This window comes from Ornithodoros turicata, chromosome 3 (genome assembly GCF_037126465.1).
Source record: "Ornithodoros turicata isolate Travis chromosome 3, ASM3712646v1, whole genome shotgun sequence".
NCBI lineage: Eukaryota > Metazoa > Arthropoda > Arachnida > Ixodida > Argasidae > Ornithodoros > Ornithodoros turicata.
The window spans coordinates 11,294,458-11,311,835 of NC_088203.1; the positions used below are offsets into that span (position 1 = coordinate 11,294,458).

The following is a 17,378-nucleotide window of genomic DNA, read 5'->3' on the forward strand; positions in this document are numbered from 1 at the left end:
TTGAGCTTGTTGCAGAAGCAACGCGATGGTTGATTGGGTCAAGGACAGCTGGACTTCGACAAAAGTTACAAAATTGCAGCCAACAGCGATCTTTCCTGTCGATCGTTCCATTCAGATGCGCGATAAGTCTGTTCCCAAGTGGCTAAGCCGAGAGCAAAAAGAAGCGATTCAGTATTTGCAACGCGCTAAGGATAAAACTAATAATAGTAACGGCACTTCACTGCGTTTAACTTCAAACACTAACAACTCGTCTTCGATATCGAGCGAAAAATAAAAAAATGAATACCGTATTATCCGGTATGTTACGTGCATCGCTAAAACCGGGCCGAATTTGAAAGATGTTCCATGTATAACGAATATTTGAATAATTAGCGATTATACGCGGAAACAGATTTTAGGGAAGTTACAAACACTAGTTTATTACATAGGGAGACGTTAAAATGGTCAAGGGGTCGACGTTTCGACAGTGGCACTGTCTTCGTCAGGACAAAAAAAAAAAAAAAGAGGACTTCGTGGCCGTTTGATAATCCTTTTACCTCACCCTATATATATATATATATATATGTATACAATATAGTATATAGTATTTATGTATATATGTGTAACGAATATATGTATAACATATTTGTTATACACATTTAGTCAAATCCGTTAAACAACGTTGCAACAGCAATCGCTGTCATACTACACTTCAGTCTCCACTCTGCTTTACATTTCGCGTCCCTTAACAATCACGCCATTCTTCTGAGATGAGTTCAAGATTATTGACTGCTGAATAGCATCCTTAAGCAGCACATTAACCTTGTATGATGTCCAGTGCCCTTCCGCGTGTTTTGTCAACTGACCCTAAGAGATATAAGAGAAAGCCACAGCACACTCTGGAAGAGGCTAGGATTTGTACGTCACCGTGCTGAAAAGGAACTCTGCAGGAAAATATGTCCGTGTATAACGCGCACACTCTAAAAACAGGTGGTGGTGGTGGTGGTGATGATGATGAAAAGGCTCGCCGTTGTCGGCCTCACAGAGTTGGGCAACGTCACGACTGACGAACTAGGGAATGTGCGTCCTGGGCCGACTTCTAAGGGAACTGTGCCGACATATGTCTGAAAGCGTCTCTAAAAACAGGGCTTCACCGCATAGCATGCTGTACGCCAACCATTTGCCACGAATGAATGGGTTATCGCCTCTATTTCGAGGAGAGAGAGAGAGAGGGGCGTGCGCCTTTTTGTGGCAATTTGGATATATGGTAATTGCCACAAAAAGGCATACGCTTCCTTCTCTCCTCGAATCAAAAGCGATAACCCTATCATTCGTGGCAATGGTTGGCGCACATGCAGCATGCTATGCGGTGAACATAATTGGGTAGTAATGTCATTACTGTAATGAAATTACAGTAATAAATTACTTTTTCTGGTAATTTGTAATGTAATGCATTACTTTTGACATTATGTAATTTGTAATGTAATTTAATTACATTTTGTCAGTAATTTTAATGACATTACTCGTTACTTTATACAAGAGAATCGAGCCTGTGTTCTGTGTTGGCACTTGTCAGAAAGAAAGTTTGCAACTGGCGAGATAAGAGAATTCCAACTCCCACAATGAATTTCCATATCCTCAACACAGTTACGATTAAGCTCGCAGCAATGACTTTGTAATGTCATCACTTTTCGTAGCAATTGCAATGTAATTTCATTACATTTCAATTGCAGTAACGAGTAAAGTAATTTAATTACATCTTAGAAGTAATTTACCCAGGTATGGCGGTGAAGTTCTGTTTTTAGATTGCACCGACGCGCGCACTTTCTTTTTTTTTTTTTTTTACTGTATAACCCGCGCGTTATACACCGGAAAGTACGGTATGTGAAAAAGTGTACGTCTTGGGATCGGCAAAAGTGATGGGGCCGAACAACCTTATCGAGCAGCGAAGGAAAACAAGTCACTTCGCGATGAAAGATGCAGCCCTCTTTTTAGGGGGCTTCGCCCCTTTTGCGGCTCCACCAGCCATCATTCCTGTCTCCTCGCCAGTTTCATCATTGAAGGCGCCTCGTATAAATTCGAGGAAGGAAGAGAGATATAGGACTCTTCGCCCACGCGAGTTCGCATCCAGCCTAGCCAGTCAATGCGGGCAAAAAAAAACAGGGTGAACGGCGATAAATAAAAGAGAAGCTTCCAAGTTTGCTCCTGTCCTGATTAAAAAGAAACGACACACGTGGAGAGACCCCGCTTTCTTTACTTATTTAAAGAGGTTTGGAATTGAAACAGAAAAGAACATCAGTGGAGCGCACACTTCTATTTAGTCCTTTTTGTATATACGTTGTGTTCCTATAGGCGAAAAATAATTTGCGTTAAGGAACAACGATGACCTCGTTCATCGCGGGTTTGACAAAACTTTCCTTTAATCGCTTTACTCGACTATAATCCCAACAGACTGTCCAACGTACACTCTTAGAAAGAAAAGGGTGGAGCAGTTACACCTTTTTAGGAGGTAGTAGTTGTCGCATATGTTGTGCCTAAAAGGGTGCAAAGGTCTACCTGCTACCGCACTCTCAAAACAGAACTTGACCGCATAGCACGTTGTCAGCCACCCATTGCCAGGAATGATATGGTTGTCACTTCTGATTCGGTGAGCGAGAGGGGCGTACGCCCTTTTTGTAGCAATTTGTATGATAATTTCTTTTACCACCCTTTTACACCCTTTATCAGACGCTATATCGACCTAAGTGGTAACTATAGAAGTTACCACAATTTCACACCTTCTTTTTTACAGTGTATGTAGCTGAAGACGATGCGCACGAGCTGTTCGTGCAACCCTTACACCGGTTCGTCACTTTTTCTTTCCCTGATTATGTCTCGGGTGAGGTGACTCGGATTGGAGTCCGTGTGCCGGCTGTGCTGTCCCTGTGTTTTCCTCAGACTGTGAAGCCGGCCCAGGACGCACGATTACCCCTTGCGAGAGTCGTGACGCCTGAGCGTGGACGACTACGTGACCTGACCACCATCAACACCACCTCAGGGGAGTATAAGGATGAACAACAAATCGTTGCCGAGCAACAGAACTGCCCTCTCGCATTTACCCGTTTCATATGACGTCAATGTTGGTGTGGTGCATTCGGGTGTCTATCCCACGTCCTCGTAATCCCGAAAACCTGCAATCACGTGCGCTAATTATTTCGGTTACTACATCTTGCGTCCCTGAAAGCCTGCTCTCTTAAAAATGAACTTCACCGCATAGCACGCTCCTAGCCAACCATAATCTCGAATGATATCGTTATCTGCATTGATTTGTTGAAAACGGGAGGCGTACGCCTTTTCTGTGACACTTATGCTGTTCATAATTGTCACAAAAAAGGCGTACGCCTCCCGTTTTCAGCAAATCACGACAGAAAACGGTATCATTCGAGATTATGGTTGGCTAGGAGCGTGCTATGCGGTGAAGTTCATTTTTAAGAGTGTACATTGCACTTTCAACCATCATCTCGAACGATATAGCTGCCCTGATTTGTTGAGAACGGGAGGTGTACGCCTTTTTTGTGACACTTATTCTGTTCATAACTGTCACACAAAAGAAGGCGTACAACAAATCGCGGCAGACAACGATATCATTCGAGATGATGGTTGGCTATATAGGAGCGTGCTATGCGCGGACGTTCATTTCTAAGAGTGTAATATATGTTGTCAACGTCTCATGGACGAGAACAAACTCGTTGTCATCAAACCTACTTTCAAAACGAACTTCACCACATAGAACGCTCCAAGCCAGCCATCATCGCGAATGACAACGTTCCATTCGCTGATTTGATGAAAACCAGGGGCGTACGCCATTTTTGTGACAATTACGAGCTGCATAATTGTGACAAAAATGGTGTACGCCCCACGTTTTCAGCCAATCAGGGGAAAGAACGATGTCACTCGGGTCGATGGTTGGCTAGGAGCGTGCTATGTGGTGAAGTTCATTTTTAAGCGTGTACCCTTCTTTCTTTTCAATCCGTCAAACAAAACTCTTTCATTAAGCTCATTAGTGTTATGATGTTCAGAAAAACTTGTCGTGACTCTGGGAGGGGGATATATTTAACAGAACAAATAAAAAAAGGGAGGAAAGGCGAGCCAAACGAGACGTCAGTTTGCTATTCCGCAAAGAAAACAGAAAAATAAATAAAAGAAAAATGAAATAAGTAAAAATAAAATAATGAAGAAATAAAGGGTAAGCTAACAAACTCAGAACTCGGGGAGATTATGTGTATTGTCAGGTGATACTTGGTTCGGATCGGTTGGCTTCGGCGACGTTTCTGCATTGTGGCCGTTGGCATGTTGATGACGTAGCATACTGCGCTATTCGGCTCAATACTCTTTGGAGCCGGTAAATATAAGCGGAGGGAAGATATATATTTATTCGAAGCAAAGAGGAAATATCAGTCACACGTGGAGATGAGAGAAAAATGTGCTATGCGAATTACTGCAAACGTATTTTTTTATTCGCGATGTATTAATTTTCGCGAATTTCGCGACCGCTAAAAAGTCGCGAAAAATTGTACTCGCGAACACAGCTTGACATGGATTGATCCCGCTGAAGGAAACAGACCTGGAATCGCGAATTTAAATACTCGCGAATAACTTCTCAAATGCAATTCGCGAAAATTAATACATCGCGAATAAAAATACGTTTGCAGTGTCCTCTAAGCCTGCGTTGAGCCAACAAGTATTTATTGATTTTCGAACCCTTTTCACACCAGTGATGTCGAGGAAGTTGTTACGGATATCAACACCATTCGTTTCATACAACGATTCATGACTTCCACAATACCAATCCTCTACCTGACCAACTCACAGTTGCTCACATTTTAACCTTGTCAGGCGTCGATGAAACGTCGTTCGATGAAATGGGCGGACACCCATTGTAGGTTTTCTGCTTATGCACTCTAAAAACAGAACTTCACCGCATAACACGCTGTGCGCCAACCATTGCCACGATTGATAGCGTTATTCCTTCTCATTCGAAGAGAGAGGGGGGCCTTTTTGTGACAATTTGGATATATGAAAATTGCCACAAAAAGGCGTACACCCCCATATTTCTTCGAATGAGAAGCGATAACGCTATCATTCGTGGCAATGGTTGGCGCACAGCGTGCTATGCGGTGAAGTTCTATTTTTAGAGTGTACATGTGCAAGTGTTCACTATGTTAGCCCATCCGTCATGTGCCCGATGTCTTTCGCGTAATATAAATCAATCGAACCAATCAATTCCGTGTCGTGAAGTCTGTTTACCGCACAAGACATCCCATTCGTCTGCGTCATCAACGAAGTAACTCCAAGCAGATGGCGTGAGGTAGTGACTGCATAGTGTGAAGCAGCACGCAATCAAAAGCCCAGTTGCATATAATGAGCGTGTAGGGTAATATCAACTATTGTTCGCCATCTGGAACTACACGCCGGTTCTTGAAATTACCCTTATGTTTATTCTAGAGAAATGCGTAACAACAACAGACATATTCTGATGATGAAGTGGAGAGGTTTTCCGCTCTAGGAGTGGAACGCTACCCCCATAGCTAGGGGGTCTAGGAGAAATGCGTAGTTTCTATTGTCACGCATCATTTCTAATTTACCAGAAATAAAACGAAATATACTGCGGAAAGTGCCCGTGAACAGCAACCGTTAACGCCACGCCCGGATAGCGGAAAGGTGTAAACAAGATAAATCAATCGTGATGAGTCAGCGCCTGACTTTATTACGCGACTTCGCAAACGGCGACAAATTTGCAATAAAAGCTACCGGCATTTTAGCAAACAACGAAAAAGTTCGCCACAACGACTTCGAAAAACTGCAAAAGTCATACAATCGTAAACCAACGTGCCTGATTCAAAAAAAGAAAAAAAAAGGAACATCACGTTGTCCTCTTAGATATACCAACAAACTTTCAATGTGTTGAAGTTGTGTAATTAGCACAACCTAACGGATTCTAAAACCAGATTACCAGTGTCACATGCAACGTCATGCAAAAATAAATAAATAAATAAATAAAATGTCGAAGATAAACGGTTGTGCCAATTTACTTTTGAGCGTCCAAAGCATCCGTCGGGGGATCCTGAAAGATCAGGAAAATTTTCGAAAGAACCTGCCCGAACTCGTATACCTACGCGTCCCCCATCGAACAAAGAGAGGCGACGTAAACAAATCAAGGTCAGCTGACACGTCACAGCGTTTATCTCCCGAAATACGTCACCGAACCGGTTTCAATCGATATTGCGCGACACTTCACATTCTGTTGTCCCCTACAATTCTCCAGAAAGAAAAAAAAAAACATACCAACTGTGTGGAGTTCATAACAGACTTTGTTACAGTAAACAACCCACGACGAACAAAGAAACGGGACGACGCTTAGCCTAACATCTGGCACCAGCTTTCACAATTCACGCGAAAAACGCTGTTCATCGGGTCCAAATTCACCTTGCACTATTTGTGACCAGTAATATTCGTCAATACTCTACGACACGATGTGAAAGCTCAACATTTTTGCCTCCCCAAGCGTCGCGATCTGATTCGCGATCCAAGATGGCGGACACCCTAGCAACAACAAAACGACGGACTGGAATTTACTTTGTGTAACATATTTCACAGTGCAAGTTCCAGAAGTGATTCTGCGCCGTTGGCGATTGTTCTGTAGAAGTCGTTCGCTACCAATGATTACTATTCATTTGTACGTTCAAAGATATATCAGATATCGAAAAGATGATGTACACGTATGAGGACATCGAAGAGGGCTTATCGGGAAAGAGGAAAAGGGCAGCGTACCTTTATTATAAACATCAAAAAGTCAATGCAGGTGGCAAGGAATGGCGTTAAAAGCAATTACTTGCACAGTTGCTGTGCGAAATCTTACTGTAAATTCATCCGCGTAAACTCCCAGAAGCACAAAACCAAAGCCTTTCGGAGACAGCATCACGACACAAAAGCTATTCTCCAGCGAGGACGCGTCGCTCCCCCTTCAACCAGTTCATGACGTCAGCTTCCGCCCCGCCGGCCAATGAGAAGACGCTCCATTGATCGGCCGACTGTTTTCCTCGCGAGCTCGCGCACTCCATTGGCTGGGTCCAACGTCACTCCCTACGTCAGACGCGTACGCCACTCTAGCAACCATGTGTGGTATATAATCGGCCGCACCGAGTGAGAGAGCGAGTCATAAGCTTGGAACGGGAGACCAAAGCCAGGGCGGCGCAAGCGCCCTTCTCCGCAGCCCACCTGCCAAAACTTTCTTCGTTGTCCTCTACGCCGTGTGTTGTTCTGTGTTGTGGTGCCTCTCTTCGTTACTTGTGCATTCTCATCTCTGTGTGACGCCCGTGATACAAAGCGTCGTCAGCTGTTTCTCATCGCCATATTGGATAGTCAGCGCTAGGCCTAACATTCGGACGCCGTCCGTGTGGGAAAAAGTGGCTTCAGTTCCGTCTGCCAAAGTGTATCCTTCCGCTGAGCAGCACTATAGGACTTGCTTATCAATATGCGTCTGGAAATCAGGAGTGCCTCGGACTTCCTCATGAACATCCTCCGCTTGGGACGTAACTTGGAGCCCCGTCTCCTGGACATCTTCCGCGGATCTATCGAGGACCTCCTACGACACCATTACCAGCACCATTGGTTTCCCGAACGGCCCACCAAAGGCTCCGCTTACCGCTGCATTCGTATCAACCACAAGATGGATCCCTTAATCGCTAAAGCGGGCAAGGTATGCGGCTTAGAAGAAGCTAGTCTCCGCGAGCTGTTCCCCAACGAGCTGACCCTCTGGGTGGATCCCCGAGAGGTCTCTTATCGAATCGGTGAGAACGGTTCCATCTGCGTGCTCTACGACGGGTCTGGTAACAGCAACTCTTCAAGCACAAGCAGCAGCAACGGTTATAGCAACAACTCCCTGACGGCATCACCTCATGGAGCGTTGTCTTACCACCATAACAGCCACACCTTGTCAAGTAACCATCACCTTCACCACCATCCGTATGGCAGCGAGCGGTTCTCCCGTCCTGGTTGCAAGGCCAGTTCGTGGGACCCCTTTGTCGCAGATCCACGCAACCTCAACTTCGAGTCCCTGGCCACTTACGTATCCAGTTAAGCGGCCTTGGGTCCGAAGACAAACTGCCAAAATGTGAGAGTTACCGCTGTCAGAAAAAGGGAGGAGTACCGGCCGGGTGCGTGGTCCGGCCCGCCGCGGGCCTGTTTCCTCCTCTTGGCCCGCGGCATCCCTTCCCGTCTCGCGGTGATTGTGATCTCGTACATTTTTTTGTCCGTCTATTTTTTTTTTAAGAACGCGGGGTGTATAGAAATTGTCTTTATCCTCAAACTCAAAGCAATCATGTTTACGCGTGTTTGTGTAATATACACCGCCTGAAAGTACAAGTTTTTCAGGGACCACCCGAGCAAAAAAAAAAAAGAAAGAAACGATCTGCTGTGACATCTGTGGAACCTCGTACCTTGGGCGATGGGAAGTTACAAATACAGGTCCCTCGGACCGCTCTATTTCCTTGTTTTTACAAAACGCTGGTTTTTTGACGCAGCCTTTTCAGTCCAGTGCGGATGCCCACCAAACTGGCTTTACAAGGTTTTTTACCCCCCAAGTTTCTACATGTAGAAAAGGAAAAAAAAAAGTTATAAACGACCAAAAACAGTAAAATGAAAACAAAAAGACCCGGGTCTGAAAAAAAAAGTCTTTTTTTTATTCTTATTATTAATACGACAAGCTTATATCGAGCTGTGATAGCCGACTTTTGCGGCTCTTCACGTATTCACAACACCAATGCATTGTATATCTTACCACCATTTTCTCGCACCTCTGTTCTTCTTGCTTTGTGTACAGCAATGGTTACCGCAGTATTACGGCTTTTTGTAGATTAATTTTTTTTAGTACCATCGTTATTGGTTCTGTTTTTTCCTCTGTCTTCCGGTGAAAGATATTTTGAGCAGCGTGGCTTCCCCCCCTCTTCCCAAAACTTTGCTCGGTGTCTGTAAATTACGGAGTTTTTAGTTCTCACCCCATGACCCCACCCTTAGATGCCCTGACCGGTTCTGTACATTGTGTCGGCCTAGCCTTTATTTTTCTTCTGTATTTTTCGATGTAAAGATATTCTCGAGTCATGGTCATCACCACCTCCCATCACGTCGGCCCTTCCTGTGACCGAAAAACTGCATTTCGACGGTTTGTCTTGTAAAGAGCTAAAGGAATCATGTATAAAGAGGCGCTGTATAAAAAGGCATTATTGTAAAATGTACAGTCGTACGGCGATAGGAGATCTTTTTTGTACAGTAAATAAATTCTTTGTGGATGAATTAATCTTTCTCTTCTTTTTTATCCCCCACCCACCTCTCACTTTCACTATAGCCCTTTTCCCTTCCAGCCACCGTGGAATAATTGTCTCCCCGTGTGTGTCACCTCGAAGGATCTTGGTGCTTGCTCCCCGTTAGAGTGATTGTGGCGTGAAGTTTGTACATGTACTTAAATGCGCTATAGGTGTTTTCGTGGATACACACATGTTTGCGTCTTTGTGGATACACGTCACGAGAAAAAAACATTTGGAATACCTTTGCATTGCACGAGGTGAGTAGAAAGCAATCGTGTCGGTTGCAGATTATTTACAGTACTTCACCCACCACTGGCTGTCTCGAACGTGGTATTGACTGCGGTAACGTTTAAGTATAATAATTGTACTCATTAGCCTTAAGCATTGCTACAGTCCATACCACACAGCTGGACCCACCCATAGACATTCTCTTCTAGCAACTACTCAGCGCCTTTGCCTATCTTACCAAGCCATTACAGTTTTGTCATTTTGAACTATGTGTTGACTTCAATCGGGGAGGTCTCCAAAAACTACGTCCGGTTTCCTCAGGCTGATATTGACATCGGCAGTTTTGCAACGTTATTTCCAAACGCATGTGTGAATGCGTCCGCTTCACTGGTATCTTTCCACGAAATCCTGCTGAACAGCAGCGTCTCGCAGAGCTACTTCCGTCTGCAACGGCTTCATGGACGCCATCTTGGCATCTGGGAGTGTCAGCACGATTTCATCGCTGCGAAGTGACGGCACCAGTTCCGAGAAGTAACGGAAAAACCTCCCCCCCCCCCCCCCCCCTCGCTTGGAAGGAAACGTGAAAAAATTCTGCGGAATAAGATTGCATTTCCTTGGCTTTGTCCTTGGAGGGGCCCATGACGAAGTGTGGTATCTCTTTTAGAATATATGCGCTTGAGGGGGTGGTTCTTTCTTTGTTACACACGAGAAAAGGAAACGCACTTGAAAACCATAGAAAACTGAATCGAGTAACAACCCTCCGCCTGTCTACGCAAGCCATGAAATGCATCTTCTTTATTATATTATTACTTCTTCGAGGCTCGCCCGATAGCAAGATCGGTGTCGCATGCATTTGCAACCTTCAATATACTATAAAAGTAGCAGTTTTCTTGAAGTTCGCGATCTCCGTTTTTCCGCGGAATTAAGAGTACCGCAAAATATTGTCAACAATGACGGGAAAGTACAGAAAAATTGCAAATTACGACGCATGAGTTTCACTACCTGATCAAAGTGAGTGCGATTTATTGCGGCAAACATTTTAGTACACAGTTAGCACACTTTGGTATCATTTCCGCCTGTTGGATATCCGATTTCAAACCCATTAGAACATCATTTAGTCATTCCACCCACGTTCTCAACTCGACAATGCATGTTTGATCGTCGACGTCAAGATCACCGAGGAATGGTTCGACTCTACCTGGGTGTCGGAGAAGCACCGACGATTCTAGATGTCATGACGAAGCCTGGGACATCCAACTTCTGAATGAGATGAGCGGACATGGTACAATCGCATGGAACAGGCATCGCTAAGTTAAAGTCTCGCCAAACGTACTTAGGTAGCGAATAAGCATATCATAAAACACCGGATAATTTAACCACCTACAATATAGAACATGAAAATTAAAATCGCAAAAAGTTTGAACGGGAAAGCTATTCCTGTCCAGCAGGCAGAAGACTCACGACAAGCAAAGATGGACTAACTTAGCATCGTCACCATGATAGCTGAGGCTGGTCACTCTAACGCTGAGGCTGACCACTCTAACGCGCATTCACAGGATGATCTGATAAAGGGATTGATGGCTATCTGGTTACCTGGGACGCCCAGTAAAGCATTGCGTCTTGTCCCATCGAATTGCATCGCGTTTTTGTAGTACTCAAGTATAATTATTGTAGTAGACAAATATCGGCATCTTTTCTAATGAAATAAAATAGAACGCGAAAACTTTTACTTTTCGTTTTCTTGCATTTGCGTTCACACCTTTTTTTGATTTTTAGTTTAAAAGTCGATTGTGCAGCCGCGATTGCAGTAAAATCACGAGGCTATAGGGACGACGAAATCAGACACGCACAGACAAAGTTTGGAGACTTTTTTGTGCGTGTGTGCCTGTCTTCGTCGTCCCTATAGTCTCGATGTTTTACTGTCATGAACCACGCTCACCAACACACTGGTTTTTTTAGCAATTCTTTCACTGTCTTGTTGTTTTTCTTGTTTTTCTTTTTTTGTTTTTGTTTTCATTTCTTTTTCTTTTTTTTTTCATGGTCAGGGTATTGCACAGAGAGATTCCATAGCCTTGTCTGTGTGTGTACAGCCGCTGTTTCGTCCATATGTGTGAATAAAGTTATGGACTTCTGTTTGAACGCGGCGGACCTACGACAGCTGATTTCAAACCGAAATAGTCAATAAGTTCGCGTACGGCTGAATGGAAGACTGTCCACAAAAGCGCTTCAGAATCGTCGGTACTGCGTTGCCCAATGGTTGTTTGTTCTGTGTCCATGGACATTCGTCGTGGACATTCCGCACGTGTAGACCATAACCAGAGGTTCCAGGAAAGAGCAAACTATTTGACGACCGTTTCATGCCGACGCGTGAGCCTTATAAAACAACGAGAGGATAGAGAGGTAGCAAGCGAGCTGGTGGTATAGATCCATAACTTAAAAACCCGAGACTAGGGGACAAAAAACGACAAACACAGACAAGGTCTCAAACACAGCTGAAAGTTTACTTAACTTACGTTCTCCTCACCCTTCATTCTCACCCACTTGAGCCCTTATATGTTTGTGCTGTTAAGTAAACTTTCAGCTGTGTTTGAGACCTTGTCTGTGTTTGTCGTTTTTTGTCCCCTAGTCTCGGGTTTTTAAGTTATGGACTTATAAAACACTTTGCCGTTTCTTCTAGATGTCCCTTTATTATTGTATCTCCAGAAAGAAGGCTATATCTTCAGTTGTAACGCCTAACGTTTTCGGTAAATCCCGATTCAATTCGATAAGCACCCTGCGAATAAATTTGTCTCCTTCGTGTTAAGCCAGATTTTTCTCGGAATTAAATTTTTACTTTGCAACCACAGGAGCGCACTAAAACGTTCGAACCAAGCCACTAACCATGTACCACATCGGATATTCCAGAATTAAAATTGCGGAGTTTGCCGGATACATGCTTACTAGAGCGCTGTATCGTTGGACCGCAGGCCCTGTTGGATCGCAGAGCCGTTGGATCGCTCAGGGGTCGCACCCGCTAGCGGGCCATCCCAGGGGACATTTTTTTCCCGCCTGTAGCTGCTCGTGCCTCCTTTCCCGGTGCCATTCTTTCCGGATCCCATTGTGAACATGCACTTTATTTCCCATTATTTTACAGTAATTTTCCCACAAATCGACCTCGGTTGGGGGATATGTTTGTGGGTACATGCTTATGGGAAAAATATATTGGTATTGGCTGTATTGCGTAATCTCTTATATTTCTTGGGGGGTGTAGGAAGACCCCTAGATCTCTGGACGCTCCCCCCCCCCCCCCAAGAGTGGGGCGTATGCCTCATATGCAACGAAGCCACAAGACTCCTGCTTGCAAAAAAAAAGAAAAAATCGGAAGATCTAACGATGTCATCCTGTATGGCTGGTTGTCCTCGATGTGTTCTGTGCAATCAAGTTATGTTTTAGGGCGTGGTAAACAAGTTAGACTGGCACCTGAGGTCAACCTTTTTATATATTTTCATTTTATTTTTTATTTATTTTTTTAGCAGAGGGGCAAAGCTGTCGAGGCACACCCTCAGGTTGGCTCGTAACTGTATAGCACCGGTAAACAGGGCAGATTCATGCTGAAAGATTACTTATATATGGAATATAAGGAGCTTATATAAGGAATACTTATACATATATACGCAAAGCAGTGCTGCTGAAGACGGCGTATTTCTTGCACACGTGTATTCCCCCGACACAAACGTAGGAAAACATCCAATCCTGCGGTGCCAATCGCATTGCTACGAGGAAAGAAGACGCAGAAAAGGAGCTAAACGCACATCGTATCCTGTTCTTATGACTCATGACCACAACCTTTCAAGTAGGCCGTCCAGGAGGTTTTCCTTCTGAGGCCAAAGACTCCTTTTCTTCGTTCGGCACGTGCACGGCAGGCTGTCCAGAGCTCATCGATCACTCAGCCATTGTTCTTCTGCAAGCCTTTCTCGAAGGCATTTTTCCTCGGCCGTTGTTGCTCGTGGACAAACTCCGAAGGAAAAGTGCGGTGACGTGCTGATGAGTAACGGTCCGGATTAAACTGGACACACGATAAATGCGTGCCTTTATAGTCGCATATAGAATGATTAGCAAAGACCCTAATCACTTGTATTATCAGAGGAAGGCGAGCTGCTGTAACTATAGTCGCAAAAGAAAAAAAAAAAGATTCAATAATTGAGATTAGATTACATTAGAGGAGAAGAGAAAAATTTGGAGTCGTACGCTCTTAAACATGAACGGGGGGGTCGAAGTAGCTTGCTCTTGAAAATGAACCTCACCGCATAGCACGCTTCTAGCCAACCATCATCTCGAACGATATCGTTATCTGCCTTGATTTGTTGAAATCGGGAGGCGTACGCCTTCTTTGTGACACTTGTGCTGTTCATAATTGTCACAAAAAAGGCGTACGCCTCTTGTTTTTCAACAAATCGGGGCAGATGACGGTGATATCATTCGAGGCGATGGTTGGCTAGGACCGTGCTACAGACCTTTTTTTTTTTTTTTTTTCTGTATCACATTACATCACCAGAAGCATGCTATGCGGTGAAGTTCTTTCCTAAGATTGTAAGTCTCGACGGGTTTGGGGCTTGCCACTCCAGTACGTGAGGTCTGAGAAAATATACGATGACAACTCCAAAACAGGAAATACAGATAGAACAGTTATTGAAGCAACAACGTTTACGAAAAGCTATCCAGTTCAAGCAACGATTAGTTTTCCAATTGTTTTTTTTTTTTATTGACATCCAACAGAGAGTTTTTAAAGTGTTGACCCCTCCCCCCCTCCCTCACTCACACACAATAGTAGCCATTTTCATAACCTCTAATGACAGAAATTTCCTTCTTTTCAGGCTGCTCATGCGATATGGATGACGATAGCGGTGATAGAGAAAAGAAGAAAAAATGGGGACGCAAGCCACAAGAAAGTCGGGGCTGGCTATCCTAGTCTATCTACATAGGCTCGGTTAAAAATATGCACACACAAAGGGGAAGGGGCGTAATGGATGAGCCTCATCGACAAAAGGACCATATAAATGGCGCGAAGCTGCATGGTGACAAGTGTTTCACCCGAGGCCCATCGCAAAACTTCGAAGCAGGGAGCGAACCTCGACCAAATAACGTAAACGCGGGCTATAACTGGTCGACGAAATTCATGATGAACCAAACGAGTGCATGGGCCTCACTAGAGCCGTTAAATAGGCTTATTTAGTGACTCTAAGCTACACGAAATACACGAACATAAACGCTCTACCTCAAGCTCCTTTTTTTTATTCTGTGTTAGCGCCGCGAAGCAGCTGTGGCTATATACGAGCGGCGTACAGACGTGAACCGATGGAAAGAGCACAGAGGAAGGAGTGGGGGACAGGAGGGTTAGTATGCGTCCTGGGCCGACTTCAAAGGGAACTGTGCCGACATTCGTCTGGAAAGTCAACCTGAAGCTCAATAGTCTGTGTGAGCGCTCATAGTTCAGCGAAAAAAACTTATTTCATGGGCAAATATTAGCCACACCAAACCAGCTCGGTATCGCTTATGAGTATCCTCATTTATTTATTTACCCTCAGGGCCGTGGGGCAATACAGAGGGCAGTGGCTTAGTAATTTGTAAACAGATGTTAATACAAGCAGCATACAAAGTATTTTCAAGTTAGGTCCACATGAACAAAGTTACACTTATTGCACAAATTGCACAGATGTGTATATGTAAAAAAAAAAAATTGAGAAAAAAGTGACAGCGTGAGAAATGTACAACATGGAATGAAAATTGGTTATACAGTGAAATAATCGTTGTCACGATTCCACCGCCAATTTGGACGTATTAATCAAGAACAACGCTCCAAGGTGTCGTAATCATCCACCAACATCACTACGATCGTATCTCGGGATGGAGCCACTTTCTTCCAGAACATTCTGGTGAACAGCCACGAAAGGGAGAGAGAGAGAGAGAGAAGAAAACATTTCTTTCCTCACTTGTTACAAAACAACGAAGGAGGGAGGGAAGGATGGCCGAGAACTCGTATACATTCTATTAATGTCACGCCAGGCGGGAGTTATCACGTTCTCATTTCGCGATGCACGCCAAGGCGGTCAGAGGAAACATCCAAATGGAGCGCACTTACGTGGGAAAGACAGTAGCACACACACACACACGCGGCCACAGGTCGTCCGCCTGGAATATCACCGCACGGTCTTTGCTATTCACGGAGGAGCCTCGTTAACTATGCACGGATCTGTGGGTGTGGACTGGTTGTAACGTTCTCAAATCTCTTCTTCATCATCGCTCTGTTTTCCTGGGATTTATAGCTCGTTCGTAATGGCGGGTATCGTGGGGACATACGCGTGGCGACTTTCAAAGCGTACAACTTCACCACATAGCACGCTGAAGGCCTACACTCTTAAAAATGAACTTCACCGCATAGCACGCAACTAGCCAACCATCACCTCGAATGATATCGTTATCTGCCCTGATTTGTTGGAAACGGGAGGCGTACGCCTTTTTTGTGACACTTATGCTGTTCATAATTGTCACAGAAAAGGCGTACGCCTCCCGTTTTCAGCAAATCAGGGCAGATAACGATGTCATTCGAGATGATGGTTGGCTAGTTGCGTGCTATGCGGTGAAGTTCATTTTTAAGAGTGTAGCGTTGCATTCCCGATTCGTGGAGGGAGAGCGGTGATGTATGCGCGCAATTGACGTACACTCTTAGAAATACTCTTAAAAATGAACTTCACCGCATAGCACGCTCCTAGCCAACCATCATCTGGAATGATATCGTTATCTGCCCTGATTTGTTGAAAACAGGAGGCGTACGCCTTTTTTGTGACACTTATGCTGTTCATAATTGTCACAAAAACAGCGTACGCCTCTTATTTTCTACAAACCAGATGGTTGGCTGGTAGCGTGCTATGCGGTGAAGTTCATTTTTGGCTATAGTCGTGACGACGCCCACTTCTGTGTGGCCAACAACGGCGAGCCTATCCTGCCATCACCCCCCCCCCCCCCCTCATTTTTAAGAGTGTAGCTTCGTACCCGCGTATTCGTAGAAGCGGTGAATTCCCGAATATAGCGTTTTTGCTGTATTGTCGGGGATCGCGTTGGTGGTCACACTGAACGGTACCCGCTACCGGGCCGGTTCGATATATATATTTCGTGTTTGTGTGCTATCAAGGAATATCAGTAAATATCAGTCACCTGATTAGTTAACATTACAAAAAGAAATAAACCCTTTCTTCATAATTCATATTATGCCTTCGGCCACTGCATTTTTTTAATTATTATGATCGTTGTTGTTGTTGCTTTTCTTTCTTTTTTTTTTTCTTTGTTCCACAGGTTGGCATGATTGAGAGAGATGAACGTTCAAAAATATTTCAGCCGACATCGGGCACGTTCTCACGCGATGTGGCGCTGAACATCGGGTTGGTTGGTTGGTTGGTAAAAAAAAAAAGAAAAATATGTAGATGTTGTCCATCTCCAACTTCTGAACATCGGGAGTTGTTGAAAGTGCGGTGCCTTTGACGACTTTTCCACAGAAAACGGCTGAAGCTGTTTTTGATCAGTAATCCTCACACTCTTAAAAATGAACTTCACCGCATACCACGCTCCCAGTCAACCATCATCTCGAACGATGTCGCTATTTGCCTTGATTTGTTGAAAACGGGAGGTGTACTCCTTTTTGTGACAATTATGAACAGTATAAGTGTCACAAAAAAGCGTACGACTCCCGCTTTAAACAAATCAGGTCAGATAACGATACCATTGGAGATTATGGTTGGCTAGGAGCGTGCTATGCGGCGAAGTTCATTTCTAAGAGTGCAGGGTGCCCTCAAAGGA

General features: G+C 44.4%; 1 protein-coding gene and 1 long non-coding RNA gene across 2 annotated transcripts in view; one reads left to right on the top strand and one right to left on the bottom strand.

Moving 5' to 3' along the window:
• The window catches only part of LOC135388069 (uncharacterized), a 277,500-nt gene that overhangs the window by 189,378 nt on the left and 70,744 nt on the right, over positions 1–17,378 (bottom strand). The gene's annotated exons all lie outside the window — the stretch shown is intronic.
• On the top strand, positions 7,161–9,309 carry LOC135388066 (protein BTG2-like). Its single transcript, XM_064617365.1, has one exon. It carries the CDS (start codon positions 7,493–7,495, stop codon positions 8,096–8,098), a length of 606 nt encoding a protein of 201 aa, XP_064473435.1. The 5' UTR covers positions 7,161–7,492; the 3' UTR covers positions 8,099–9,309.